The sequence below is a fragment of the Opisthorchis viverrini genome (assembly GCF_000715545.1).
Source record: "Opisthorchis viverrini unplaced genomic scaffold opera_v5_79, whole genome shotgun sequence".
Lineage (NCBI taxonomy): Eukaryota > Metazoa > Platyhelminthes > Trematoda > Opisthorchiida > Opisthorchiidae > Opisthorchis > Opisthorchis viverrini.
This window is the reverse complement of record NW_008751737.1, coordinates 1,640,409-1,655,662: the sequence shown is the minus strand read 5'-3', so window position 1 is coordinate 1,655,662 and position 15,254 is coordinate 1,640,409. Positions and strand designations below refer to the sequence as shown.

Below are 15,254 nucleotides of genomic sequence, written 5' to 3'. Positions count from 1 at the left end.
AACTTGCAGTGCGATCTTTACTAACCAGTGATTTATACAAAACCTACAATGAGAGGTTACTGTTAGTATGTCAAGCAGGGATCAGAACAGTCGTGCCTCAAGAACAACTTGGTTTTATTCTGATATCGAGGGCAGTGCAGTTGGATTGAGAGGCTTCACATTTTCAGAGCAGTACTGCCGTAAAGTCCATTGGTTTGGTATTTATTTTATTTACGTTTATTTGTGAATTTATGTTTTATATTAATAGTACCTCACAGAAATCCAGCTCTGACTTTGTTACGCCTTCTTGGAGGTTCTGGTGAAACGCGTCACTCGAAGATACTGTTTGGCTGTAACAATAGTAATAAAAGTGGTCAGCGGCCGAACATGTTATTTTGCGCATTGTGCTGTATATAACGTCAACTTAATGACAATACATCCTCTCATCCTGTCGCAAAAGCTCCGAGTTTGGTACAAGGGGGCTCTCCATATGACATGGAGTTCTGTGAATAACTTCTCGTTACTTCAGTTTTCCTTATTCACTCCTTGCATATCAACGTTGGTGGTTCCAGTAGATTTCTTTCTTACACAAGTCGAACCAAACAAGACACGCGACTCATATCTCTTGTCACCGAGGAGGGGGGAAGAACCACCATCTCTCGTTACTGGGATTTTGAATTTATGTCTTCCGCCCAGAGGTCGGCTCCAATAACATTGGCACCGAACAATGCAGTAAAACGCTGAAGGCTCTCTTGAGATTTTTCGCATAACTGATTCTTCGGGGGAACAAAACCAGCTTGTCAGATACAGAGTTCGACCCAAGAAGCCGCTCCTTGTGGCATGTGCCATTGGTTTTCAGGCATTTTGGACTGTTTTGATGCACTCGGTAGTCTTGATAGACACCTTTGATCCNCAGGTCTGTGCAAACAGGCACTCCATAAGATCATTCCACTTATGGCTAACACCGGCATCCAATCGCCACCAACCAGCATCATGTAACATGAAATATGTAGGTGAAAAGAGTTCACCAAAACGTAACAAAAACGATACTGCATTCAGTATTGATCCGGAAACCACTTCCATTACGGCAACCTGTGCAGCTAGGAAATTCCCTGCAGCCCTTTATCCAAACTGCTGCAGTTTTGTGATTTTCCCATTTTGTTTGTCACTATTCACGACCATTCGCCCAGCTTCAAGTCTTATATCATGCATCGAGTGGATCGGAGGACTAGCCAGCCTTATTTTCGAATGTGTGGAATCACAGCAAGCTCAACGACTTTTGACCGAAGTAGTGTTATCCATTCTGTCATCTGTGATCCCAATCCAACTGTCTGCCCTTCTGTTTCTTCTCTAACCCTTCAAAAGCCGTTAGCGTTTTTCTACCTGCTGATTGCTTATTATCCACATACTTTCTCTGCTAAATCCTTCCGCAAATCGTTCGACCACGCATATCTAATGACACTTACTCAACAGAGTACAGCAGAGTTTGATTGCAACTTGGCTTGATTCGACTGAAACCAAGTCTAAGCGTGGTGTAGTACCGATTGGACTCTGGTTGCTTCAAAAGATATCGTGTGGAAAATCCTTCATAAGATACATTCCAACTAGATGTCTTTCACTTGGCAACTAAACATAGGGTGTGCATTTGGACATCGATTTCGCACCAAATATTGCACACTTTCCGTCAATTCAATACACTAGCGAAATAACCATAAAATCAAACGATTTAGACCTTTTCTACGCACCTATTTCCGAAAAAATCACCTTAGCTGTTGGATAAGATTTAGACAGCCATATGTTCACACACACACAAATCACACCTATTAAGTAACGTAGAAAATTGACCAACCCGGTGGTCTGGGGTTGATGGTTTCAAGATTGAAAAATGATCCCCTATTCAGCGGCATAAATATGACAGGTGGCTAATCAATAATTCATTGACTGAAAACACGTGGTCTCAACCCAACGGCGCGGGTAGACAGTCGAAAGTGGTCGGGAGAAACTAACTGGTTGTGCAATTGCTTCACTACCAAGAAGATCAGTCAAACTCCGTAGATTTCGGTCACCTGAGCCGCAGTTGGCGGGGTCGGTTCAGTTCCTATCTACATGGTTAGACTGAGCCAAGGACAAATGATCCTGCGTGCATCTATGCACGCCATGAGAAACGAAACTGACGCCAACCGTTTTTCTAATCTGTGCTTCCAATCAACTTTGACCTTTCAGATCTTCAATAAGCGCCAGTCACGGCAACTGATGCAGGCAAAGAAGCCACTAAAAATCATTTTGTGTTCTGAGTGAGCAACCCAGGTAAAGGCATTTCCTACCAAGCGCAGGGCTCGCGGATTAGTTCACGGATCCCCTAAAACTTGCAGTGCGATCTTTACTAACCAGTGATTTATACAAAACCTACAATGAGAGGTTACTGTTAGTATGTCAAGCAGGGATCAGAACAGTCGTGCCTCAAGAACAACTTGGTTTTATTCTGATATCGAGGGCAGTGCAGTTGGATTGAGAGGCTTCACATTTTCAGAGCAGTACTGCCGTAAAGTCCATTGGTTTGGTATTTATTTTATTTACGTTTATTTGTGAATTTATGTTTTATATTAATAGTACCTCACAGAAATCCAGCTCTGACTTTGTTACGCCTTCTTGGAGGTTCTGGTGAAACGCGTCACTCGAAGATACTGTTTGGCTGTAACAATAGTAATAAAAGTGGTCAGCATATCTCTTGTCACCGAAACGGGGGGAAGAACCACCATCTCTCGTTACTGGGATTTTGAATTTATGTCTTCCGCCCAGAGGTCGGCTCCAATAACATTGGCACCGAACAATGCAGTAAAACGCTGAAGGCTCTCTTGAGATTTTTCGCATAACTGATTCTTCGGGGGAACAAAACCAGCTTGTCAGATACAGAGTTCGACCCAAGAAGCCGCTCCTTGTGGCATGTGCCATTGGTTTTCAGGCATTTTGGACTGTTTTGATGCACTCGGTAGTCTTGATAGACACCTTTGATCCAACGGGATCAATTCCAGGCATAACCACACTCCTCCATGATATCTTCAGAAACCACATTCAATTCACAGCACATAATGGCAAAAAGCTATGAATTCTCGCAACTGATCAGATATTCTTCAGGATACCTTTCTTTACTCATACACGGGAGCCCTCCTGATAACCAGCAGCGAAACAGGCAGCAATTTTGCAAACGTCGTACAGTGTCTTAGACAACCATTACCCTTCGAACTGGCCCAGGCCGGGAGCCCTCATTTGGATGCATAAAACCATCCTAGACTTCAACCAGATATGCTTCAAGGTCAGGATTATGGTCGCCACAATTGCAGCTGAAACTCGGTGATGTTCCGCTTTCGAAACGACCGAAGATCTTGTTCGTTCGGGTCCACGGGATGATAGCGTGCGAATCGTCGTTATCGTTGGTTGGTACAGAAATCAGTTGTTCGCACAGGGATCCCGGAATATGTACCGGTTACACCGCAGCTGATACGTTGTAGTAGATTTCCAAGAAAATTGTGGGCCATCGTGAATTACGTACAGCACTGCGGCTGTTGAGAACCATGCATGATCGCACGGCAATTAAGTAGAATCATAACCTCCAAGCGCGGATGACATACGGGAGACATCCATGTTTGACAATATGTGTCGCCGAAGCGTTGATGAGGTCTGGTGGATTAGCAATGCTGAGGTCTGCCAGACAGTGTTAAAAAGGAGGAACCATCGCGTGATAAGTGAATTACTCACAATTCATAGGTTATGCAGATTAGGACATGTATTCCACATATCAGAAGACGTCCACCTCACAGAGCTCTTTTTCACAGTCCTGTGGTGACTAGAAGCGACCGACAGCTGGACAGTGTATGACCTGGCAACTGCCGCCTCCCTGGATGGAGGCTATCGGAATCATCTCACCAATGGTTGATGACATTGAAAGAAATGGTCCGATCGCGCAATCAATGGCGCTCACGCATCAAAGATATCGTCTTCAGTGCGTAGCTACCCGATTCCCGAACTAATCGAACAAGCCATCGCCTCCAAGGCATGGGGCTGTATGTCCTACACTGTCCCGTTTCCCGGTGATCGAAACTATAGCAGTTGGAACCAATTTGCCTATGGTACACGGTTTATAGCTGATAAATTTATTGATGGATTTGAACCAGACTTTCTCATTCCGTAGATGAGCTGAAAAGGAAAATCGTGCATGTGTGGTGGAGCGTGAAGGTAAAACTTCTACTAAACTACTGGAGAGAGACGCACGAGCATTCGATTTGACAAACAAAATATGATTCCTCAGAAGCAACGTGTAACAAAAGATCCGGTGAAAAGGTGTCTTGAGTCATGTGTTAAAGACTCGAACGTTCTACATTAAACAGACGCGAACAAATAAGGAAACGTTGGTCAGAGTACATCGCAGACTAGTCTTGCGATTGCAAACGCGTGTGTAATCATTACCTTAAACGTCCAACAAAGGTTATAATGGTCTACGCAGACAGATGTGCTTGTCCTGGACGTTATCTCTATCTTAGATTAGGTCGCCAAAAAGGAATGCGCCGCTGGTGACCCGCTTTCATATGAGCACATGGAGTGAAACGAGGCGAGGCGGAATTCAGTAACCCTTAGTGTTATTCATGGCTATTACCAGCAAGCCAAAACTTCATACCGGTTGACAATAACTCAAGTTGTATTTATACCAGGGATGCAAGAATTTTTGGGGTTGCCAATGATGTACGGCAAAGCGTGCGAGCTGACTCACTTTGGTTCCCGTTGGGTTCTGTTTGTGTTGAAGACCGGGTCGAAGCAGGCTTCCATTCGATTCCGGGGTTTGAACCAACAGTTCACATTCCAGAGCACTGGAAGTTTGTTGCATTAGAGTATAAATCTCGTCCAACGAGTGTACAGGGTAACCGTTGAACTCGAGAAGAATGTCACCGGGGAAGATTGACCCTAGGATCAGAGAGGCAATTTTTAAAGCCATACCCCAACTGATCTGCAGCGAAGGTGAAAGTTATTTTGGTTTATTTCAGAAGACACTAGTTTACTCGAGGTACCCAAATTATGTGGTCAGTATTCACTTTATTTGTGGACACAAATTCGAAGGACACGCAAGACTTGTGAAAGACGACCAGCTCAAAGCCCATGAGTGCCGTTGGCACGGAAGGGTTCACGGAGGTATTGAATTACCGTAATGCGTATGTAAGATGAAGAAATGTCAATTTCTCACCAACACACGTTACACGAAATAGATTTTAGGTTCTCCTTGATAGGATCTTAGTAATGATTTTTCATTCAATACAGCCCAACAACCATGTTTGAATGACAGGTGATAGTTTGGGGAATAGTTTGAACATAACTCAAAACCCATAATAACTAGATCAATTGAAGCAAGATGTGGTATTCACCCCACGTTAAGTTCTGTATGTTTGTCATGAACTACAATACACATAAGTGTAAGGTGTAATAAATAAGAACTGGGTGCACGAGAACTTGTAACAAAGCTGCAAAGTTAGGCTGAGCTAGCGGCTTCCAGTTCTGACGAGAATAATCGCTGGAAGATTAAAAATGATGGCCACAACAGATACACAAACAGAGTCGATCGGGAGAAGTTTTTACATCTCAAAATAATAGATAATAATAATACTAATAATAAAGTGGAAAATTCAAGAGTCCTTGTAAATGGCAGCGCGGTTTAGCAAAATATACTTCCACGCTACTCTCATTCGAATAGTTTCTCCAGACTTGATTAGTCTGGTTAATTCACACCGAAAGGAGATGTATCGAACCCGAGCTTCAGTACCACTAGCAGTGCATTTGTTTGAAAAAGTCGGGATTTCAACTCCGAACCCCTATAATGAGAGGTAAGCGTAGTACCACAACTCAAACAGCGCACGTCGGATGGCCCCCCAAAGTCGAACATTCTCGTACTCTGAAATGTCATTAGTTTGCTCAAGGCTTCATATCAGATGCTTGCTCCCTCAATGTGAATTAAACCGATTCATTGTGTTTAAACAGCAGAAGAACCCAAGAAACGGGAAAAACGTATCAGTCCTGCATGAGCAGTTGTTCCATCGACGACCAAATTTTTTATACCCGGTCCGTCCTGTTCGACACAGCATGCTAAGGGTGAGACTCATTCAATCAAAAGCTTGTGTTAGACACAGGTGTTAGGTTGGTTATGGCTTCTTAGTGGGTTTAACCGAACAGACACCAGGAAGGGTAGGTGGACTGGTTGGTATGTCCTTCGATATACTGATCAAACTTCCCCCACCAGTTGCGTGTTACCTTGAAATCGTGACTTGATTTGGATTTCCTGTCATCAAAACTAACAATAAGTTCGTGGAGTTTGTCCTACTTTTGAGAGCAAACTCGAGCATAGACAAGTGATGAAATCCAAACTTATTTACTTGACTTGGATGACAAACCGTACCAAACTGTATCAAATATTTGGTCAAACTATGCACAGGATTATGTGGTTGTCAAACCAAACCCACAATCAAGTGCACAGAATCACATTAGATAGATTGCGCGTTAGAAAAACGAACACAGTTGATTGGGTTGTGTAATCCATCGTAGTGTACACAGATTACTAACTCGATAGCATTATAAACTGATTGTCAGCGGTGAAATGCTACCTTATATTATCAAGCTGAGCTAAAGATGCCATATGTTGAGACCACACTATGTCGTTGGAGGGAGGCATCCAGGTCTGCTCCATGAAATGGTATTGGAGAATTGTGTTCAGACGTGAAAATTCAGATGCGTCCAACGTGCGTTAGTGGAGTAGTGGTTACACTCTCGCTTCGCATGTCACAGGTCCGGGGTTCAAATTCCGACACGGCCATTGGATATGCACTGTTGACGAGCTCTAATAAGAGCGAGATTCGGGTCCAGTGCTTTCCTTTGGTGTGGACTTACCGGAATAATTATGCAGGAACAGGAGGACGACCGTTCAAACGAGAGTGGTGTGACTATGAACGAAATTGTGTAATACCCTGTACAGTAGACCTGCACAACTCAAAATGTCTACAATCTGGGTTGCTTTTCCGTGAGAGGACTTAACAACAAGCGTCGTCTCGCACGCTTCTTGTGAAGTACTATGCTGAAATGGTGACAGGCACATGAAACGACGCCATCCAGCGTGATACTTAAGCACATAGGGTAGCCGGAGACTTGATCCATGTATGACAAATTCCCAGAGCGGTTAGACCAAGCAAAGGAACTAGTTGCATCCGATGTCACTGCAGTAATGTGCTGAATCGATAAGTGACCGGTTAACACAGTGTGTTCTAGTAGCAGAATAAGCAAGTTGAGATTACGTATACCCATTCCCCTTAGAGACTGAGCAGTTACATCTACGAAAGTATCTGAGGTGGCTTTCCTGGATTCGGACTTTTGGCGTTCTCTACTGATAAGCAAAGAGCATCCATTGTACTTTCCGACAGCCTTAGAACTTCTCAGCCTTGTGCGCACCCTACCCATGCCCGACTCAGCCACCTGAGCTAACAAAATGTACGGAGACGTCTTCACGTTTCGCTCTGTTAGTTATTCGACGCCGTTGTGTAATGCTTCTCGGTAATTGTGTGAGATTGCAAGCGGGGTTCATGCATGAAAAGCTGTTTATTAACAGGGAATCCTTGTAAGTTCCAAGGATAAAGTGTTAGCAGCCAAAGTGCCGCAAAATCAGTAAGTGTTCGCTTATTTCAGGTTAAAGTGGGTGATGATATTGCTGTGGGGCGGTTGAAAAATGTGAGGCGCAGTCAAAGCCAAACGACAGCGATAAACCACAAACAGATAGAATTAGCGGTGCAACAACAGGGTCTGATAAAAACAACTGAAGTAGATAAAGGTACATCGTTTGACATAAAACTGACTGTACCTACCCAGCGCCTAACCCGGTGGTTATGGCGATTGTGTCACTGCCTTATATTCTAAATAATGAAAAAGCTATCAAAATGACGTGAAGTAAATTTGTGAGGACAAAATTGGTGGCAATTGGATAACGTTTTGATTGATGAAGGATTCTCTGGCACCTCATGCCAATCAGAGAGTCTTTCCTCATTTGCACGGGTTACTCGTGCCTGTCAACGAAATTCTGAATTACATCTAATCCGCATTCCTCAACAAATGTTTGCCTTAAGGAGAAGAAGAATGCCGATTACTTAGTTGTTTCTTCGTTTCGGGCTGGTTGTCGACAGAAATAGTGTGTGAACCGTCTTTGTGTGTTCCGAGGTGACTCCAAACTGTATCACGCACAGCCTCAAAGACTGTGTGAAATAGAAAGATGCGATCTCTTAGTAAGCACCCAGGTCGACTGAGACGAGGCTGAAAATGCATACAAACGCCTTCGTTGATCTGGCTGAAAAGGGGGAAATATAGGCACTAGTTCTAAAACGGCTTTTGAGCAGAACGGTGGAAGTAGACAAAGCAAAAATAGGAGTGAAACAGAAACTTAAGGGGGTCCATCGAATCCCTCCCGACTGTCAAGTGTGTGAGCACAATCTCACCAGTAACTGTTCTACATTATCATACTATGGAATATACGTATACTAGGATAGCATCAATTTGTCCACCACAACCCTGACGATATATTATGATGGTGGAGTGGTTCCGGAGAATATCTGCATGATGTTGCACTGGGTCAATCGTGCAGACGGAATGATACAGCACCATTTAATTAAACTGATGCTTATAGGCTCGAATCACAGCAAAACCCAAGTTAAGCACATGAAGTATACAACCGTTCGTCATCTTGCTAAAACGACGGGTTCTCATGAGACCCGATCCGGTTCTTTAAATGGTGACTGCAAATCTGCTTTCTCCAATCCAACCGTCCCATGGCGACAAGATGGCACAAACTCTTGACATAGCCATAAAGGAAACTACTCACAAGGTTGCTGAAAACTCTTCGACAGCCCACGACCGGTTTCGCCCTTCCACTTTGGGCTCATCAGGTAGGCGCAGTCCCCGAGTCTCCGTCAACCTTATGTCCTACTTGAACCCAAATTGGACTGTTTTCGAGAAATACACTTATTTGCAAATCAATCTGGTTTTCACGAGACTCAACTGAATCTCTCGTTTATGATATTCTGCGATATCTCGAATATCGTGCCAACTGAAACATGAGGTAGCCTGTGTGCAGCACATTCAGTTGTAGAATATTATAAACGAAAGATTCAGTTCAGTCTCTCGTGAAAGCCAAATTGATTTGCAAATGAGTGTATTTCTTGAAATAGCCCTTTTCGGGTCATCGACGAAGAATGCCTTTAAGCAATCAAGTTCTGGTTCGGTAGAATTGTTAGCAAAGCTGCTGAATTTGACGGAGAACACACACACAGAAGGTATGACAAGGCTATGATAGCGAATGACTGGTGATTGTTCCTTCTGGCGATTAAATCAAACGCATTCTGACCAAAAGGTGTTTAGCACACTGATGAATATAATCGATACTTTGAATGCACGGACTGATGGCACCACCATGCAGCGTGAAACGGATAGATTTAAAAAGCAAAAGTATGCATTACGTTATGTCTACTCGAATACTGGTGTTAGTATCCCTGTACCCATTTAGGTTTTGACACTTGCCAATGCACACTACCAGCAAATGACACAGCAAAAACCAGATCACGTGTCTCAATATCTGAACGAGATATGGAGTAGTCTAAATAAGGAAACAACCTGCTCGTCCTCAATAACATCGCAAAAGTTTGGTTGCCATGTAGGAGGAGGATTAATACAGTGGCGGCATAGGAAATCCATATTTCCATACACACAGTGAGTGCACACACAGCGAGTGCAGCCGAGGCATGGGGTCGCCGGCCACTTGGCTATTACAGAACAGGCGACATGAGACAGGTCAAGAATCACTGCTTTATCCAGGATACAGCAAGAGGTACAGTAGGATCGACTAGGTGAACAATGTACTCACCATTTCTGTCAGCCAGAGAACCTGCCAGCACTCGCTGTATTGCCAGTAATGGTTTACCTTCGGTAGACTTTGCCGTGCGGAGTTGGGTGGTGGGAGAGGGAGGGGGCGAGGGTGTGCGTACTGCAACCGTGATTCCAATCGATTCACCGGGACGATCGCGTCGTAACTGTACTTTTCGAGTTTGACCGGGTTGTGGAGGTGTGTTATCTATAGTCGAGGCCATGTGATTTCGCCTGGAAGATCTGTTTGAGAGGCGACGGTTCAAACTGAGCGTCCCTTTGGACTCCGGAGCCGATCCTTTATTGGATGCTGAGTGTCTCTTGGAGCGGTCTGGCAAGCTAGCTGAATGAAAAGAGTCCGGGGAACGTGGAAGAGTTGTTTTGGAAGGTTTATTTAGTCTTGGTTCGTCGCCGGTAGGTGATTCACTGCTTACGGGAATCCTTCTGCTTGCTGGCGAACCTCCAGGAACTCTTGTTCGTCTGGTGGCCTGGGGACTTGGACTCAGCGGAGACAGTGAGGGTTTGGAGGGTGATGCGGAAGACGCTGAAGGAGGAGTGACCTTGAGTTCTGGGCCACGTTGTTGACGTGGAACCGCCTCATTCACAGTCAAAGGTTTATTCGTCTTTGGTCTGTGTGCCGCAGTTAGTGAGGTAACGCTACCCCAAGACTCGTCACCCACAGGTGGAGTTCGAGACTGCAAGGAAAGGACGACCAAATACACTAGTATTTGCAAAAAACGCAATCCACGAGCCAAGAAATTGTGACATTAAGGGCAACAGAAATGTACGTGATAAACAAAATCATGTAACTTTCTCCCACTAGCTGTAAATCACAAACCGCTCGCCATAAAAAATGAAGCTAACAAACAGGTGGTATGATTAGTGTTGCTAAAGACGAATGTCTCAGGACAGTATGCGCTGTAGGATGACTTTTGTGCAACGCATACATGACACCCAAGCCGGGAGGTGAAAGAACGGAATAGTTTGTGCACAAACGGCTGTTCACTGTCGTAGACCAACAAGCTAAACGAAACTAAATTATGCGTGCAGGAAACCGAGAGTGACCTTGAGTTCTGGGCCACGTTGTTGACGTGGAACCGCCTCATTCACAGTCAAAGGTTTATTCGTCTTTGGTCTGTGTGCCGCAGTTAGTGAGGTAACGCTACCCCAAGACTCGTCACCCACAGGTGGAGTTCGAGACTGCAAGGAAAGGACGACCAAATACACTAGTATTTGCAAAAAACGCAATCCACGAGCCAAGAAATTGTGACATTAAGGGCAACAGAAATGTACGTGATAAACAAAATCATGTAACTTTCTCCCACTAGCTGTAAATCACAAACCGCTCGCCATAAAAAATGAAGCTAACAAACAGGTGGTATGATTAGTGTTGCTAAAGACGAATGTCTCAGGACAGTATGCGCTGTAGGATGACTTTTGTGCAACGCATACATGACACCCAAGCCGGGAGGTGAAAGAACGGAATAGTTTGTGCACAAACGGCTGTTCACTGTCGTAGACCAACAAGCTAAACGAAAATTATGCGTGCAGGAAACCGAAATTGTGCGGTGTCGGTTGTGCGCAGGTCGACGCGACGAATTCAGTTCCGACAAATACTATAGCCACTACTTCGAATATGACCTACACATCCGAAAATCGAGCGCATCACCGAACTTTTGTGCCATTTTAGGGATAATATGCAACGTCGTAGAAAGGGCTAAGAACAAACATTCTGATCTGAAAAGCACCAGAGGCCTGGATATTCCGGTAGGTTCCCATTGCAGACATCTAACATGACAACTAACCCACAATTATTCGAGTCTCTACGTTGAAGTCCCAATGCCGCGTAGCGACCATCTTAGGGCTCACCACCAAGTCCGCAAATTTTCATGCATTTTATTTCCAACTCAAATACCAAAGCAAAATTGTGTGTCGATTTGGTTCAATTGTCGTTGATTCTTCTATTGACACTAGCTTAATTCGCAAGCGTTCATCCCCACACACATTCAGTTTGTTGATCTGAGTCTAGTCCAATCTGATGAGATGAAATCGGCAGTGGGCTATTCGGGTAATAGCGAATCATGGAAAATAGTTCGAGTTCTTCGGTATCTGTCCAACTGAAACGTGAGGTGGTCACTACGCAGTACACCGGTTTTCACAAACAGTTGTGATTTGGACTGCTGGTGACGAACCGAGTCTGTTTTGGTGGCAGACGGACTAGAGTTGGCTGACTTAGAAGACTAGTTAGGATAAAAGTGTAGGGGACTGCAGTCAGATTCATGAAGTTCGGTTGCACTGGTCTCAAGTTGATGGACATTATTTCTCTATTTCGCAATTAAAGGTTATGTAATTGGATATTCAAAAATCTATCGCATGAAGTCTTGACTTTTGCACTGCACAGTATACTATGAGAAATAAACCACTCTCACCATGAAAGCAAATAACCTGTAGAGGTAGATGAATCCCAATGTTCAAAGTATGATCAGTTGAGTACGACTAAGTTAAATAGATGGAAAAATGTTTTCGAGATACACTTCAAGCTACAGGTGGCATTTGAAATGCAGTGTAGTTCCATATCCTAATGTCTGTTGTTAGGGGACGGTGATATGCGTTCGCGGAACAAGCAAATGAACAGGTACCATAGGCAGACAGTTAGTGGAACGGCATCCACCACTCCGATTCAAGTTTCGAGGACAACAATGAGGATTTTCAGTTCAGGTCTATTCTTCGGCAAAAGATCATGCACAAAAGATGAAACGCTCCGAGTCAGTTACGGTCTCATTGTTTGAAAACTGCAAGGGTAAGCAGAAATTCAGGCGGGAAATAAAATGGTCCAAACAATTCACCGAAAGTTTTCACTGCTTTGTCGAAACGGGGTTCGAAATAGTATTCGAAGCCTAAGGAAGATTTTACGACTGCCATTGGCTGGGTAACTGGATCCAACAGATCGTGTGCAGTTGTGATATCGGTATTCGGTGAAGGGGCAGTTACCAGCGCGACAGAGTTTGCTAGTCAGAGAAATCCTACTTCGTCTCCAAGGCACGAACACGCCAACTGTGGTTTGTTTGAATTGGGATGAAACGGATCTTCAGGACAGAGGGTCCCTTCACATGCGAAATACTCGGCCTAAACAAGATACTATATGAAGTGTAACTAGTTGGTCTGTCCTTAGGAAGGAATTTATTTCGAAAACTAGGCAGCGCGTGTTGGTGCGACCCAACCGGTTTAATACTCAAATCTTCCCAATACTGTGGGCGGCAAAACGCCCAAGATATTCTCTGCACAAAAAGGCAATGTCTCTCTCGTCCGCTACCCCTCACACACAAACACACACACAGTTTCTCTGGTTCCATACAGCAGTGACACTTTGGTCTTTACGAGGCCGCGGTAATAGGTGTCGCCTAAACTAACCATTGTTGATTGGAAGTAGAAAACATTTCGTTAAAAGAGTAAAGACTTTGATTGAGTGATAATAATGAGTAATAAATGGAAGCGTGTTGAGTCACACAAATGCAAGACTCCATTTAGTCTTTGACGATCATTTTACACATCATTCAAACATTTTCAATGGGAGCACAATGCGCGGTAGGGTTCGCCAGTTCCATGCACGACTGTTTTACGCTGCTTTGGAGTTATCCGGCATGCGTGGTCTCAATAAAACTGCAAACTGATCAGCTGTAAATTAGGATACGTTGAAGAAATCACGGTTTGTGGAAAGGACTACCTCGAACGAAGACTCAGTAAACGGATAGTAGAAGGATTATCGTTCACGAGGAACACCTTCCTTACTCTTCGATAACGAGGCAATAATTTGCAAATCAAACATTCAATAAAAAACATTGATTGTTGCGGAGTAACGCTCATAATGAAAAAACTTCTTTTGAGTTTGATTGGTCAATTCCATTGTGCATGTATTGCAGTCTGGGGCGGTTCCGTCTGTACGGTAAGTGAAGTAATGTACGAAGGTTGTGCATAAAAACTACCAAATGGCATCGCCGTAGCTACAACACAACGAATAGACAAGTCACAGAGCTGACGGGAAATTCCGAGTGTTTGTGTGCGTACCGTACTAAGAAAACTCGTGTTCCGAAGTCAGGACCAACTAAAACAAACCTTAGATGGCGGCGGATTTGTGGGAGTTTGGTTTTTAATCATGTCCGGATCACGAGACTTCTCAAAGTGATCCACCAGCTTCGACACGCTTCCTCTTTTTTTTGAATGAGAAGGCTGTTCGGCAAGATCGTCACTGTTCGATTTTTTATTTCGGGAATTGAGCGATGGACCAGTGCTCAATGGAGCTGCATCCTCCGAAATCGCGGTTACCTCGACCAGACTATCATCTGGCATTTCCTCAGGCTGCGGAACTGGTGGATTCCGTTTGGACGATGATGCCACTTTGGTGGAACGAGGATTTTCCGGTTCTGTATAGATGGGAGTCAGGTCGAAAACTTCTGTCACGTAACGACGGTTGGCGACGTCGTCGTACGCAACCAAAAGCTCCTAGATAGAAGGAAGTTAAGATGGTAGAGCAATCGAAAATGCAGCACAGGATAAGAACGAGCTAACAGTCAAGGCTGGTAACCCTAGATTCCGTCAACAACTCAATAAAAGACTGACGGATAAGCTATTTGGTGACTAACACAACATAAAAAGGTTATTTCCCTATTAGAATAACTACCGGCTGAAAAGCCATCTAACATCTCCTCAACCATTCAGTGGAAAATATTTCAAGGGATCGGTTAATTGGCAGCGGAGTTGCAAGCAATGGTCAGTGATTTCTGACAGTGTTTTCTGTCATTCATGCATCTCAAACTCCTTGAAGTCGAATTGCTGTAGTCGTAAGTTTACCGACCGGCTGAAAAGCCATCTAACATCTCCTCAACCATTCAGTGGAAAATATTTCAAGGGATCGGTTAATTGGCAGCGGAGTTGCAAGCAATGGTCAGTGATTTCTGACAGTGTTTTCTGTCATTCATGCATCTCAAACTCCTTGAAGTCGAATTGCTGTAGTCGTAAGTTTATCGTACCCTGGCCTTTATAATCAGCCACAAACTGCGAGGGGCATTGAGCCGAACGAACAGGCGATTAAAACTTAGCATCATCGTCATCATCAAAGACAGCAACATCAGTGTTGGCACTGATGCTTCACTGCCGTACAACCATAAGGTTTGTCTAGTTATATATATATATAATTGCATTAAAATCCCTACAGAGAAGAGAAAAAGAGTGGGTGAGAGAGGGGACCTAGTGCTGGCCTATGTCAAGCATACTGAGGTGCCTACACCTCCAACCGCTCAATCAGACAATCTGGAAAGAAAGTGACAGCGCGAACGCCACTGACA

At 44.2% G+C, this 15,254-nt stretch overlaps 1 protein-coding gene across 1 annotated transcript in view; it reads right to left on the bottom strand.

Annotated features, from left to right (window-relative positions):
• Positions 1-4,744: 4,744 nt before the first annotated feature.
• The window catches only part of T265_13588 (hypothetical protein), a gene marked incomplete at both ends in the record, with an annotated part of 18,190 nt that continues 7,680 nt past the window's right edge, over positions 4,745-15,254 (bottom strand). Inside the window, 3 exons of the mRNA XM_009169581.1 lie at positions 4,745-4,935; positions 9,914-10,607; positions 14,026-14,412. Coding sequence (XP_009167845.1) covers positions 4,745-4,935; positions 9,914-10,607; positions 14,026-14,412 — 1,272 coding nt within the window. The remainder of the gene's footprint in view (positions 4,936-9,913; positions 10,608-14,025; positions 14,413-15,254) is intronic.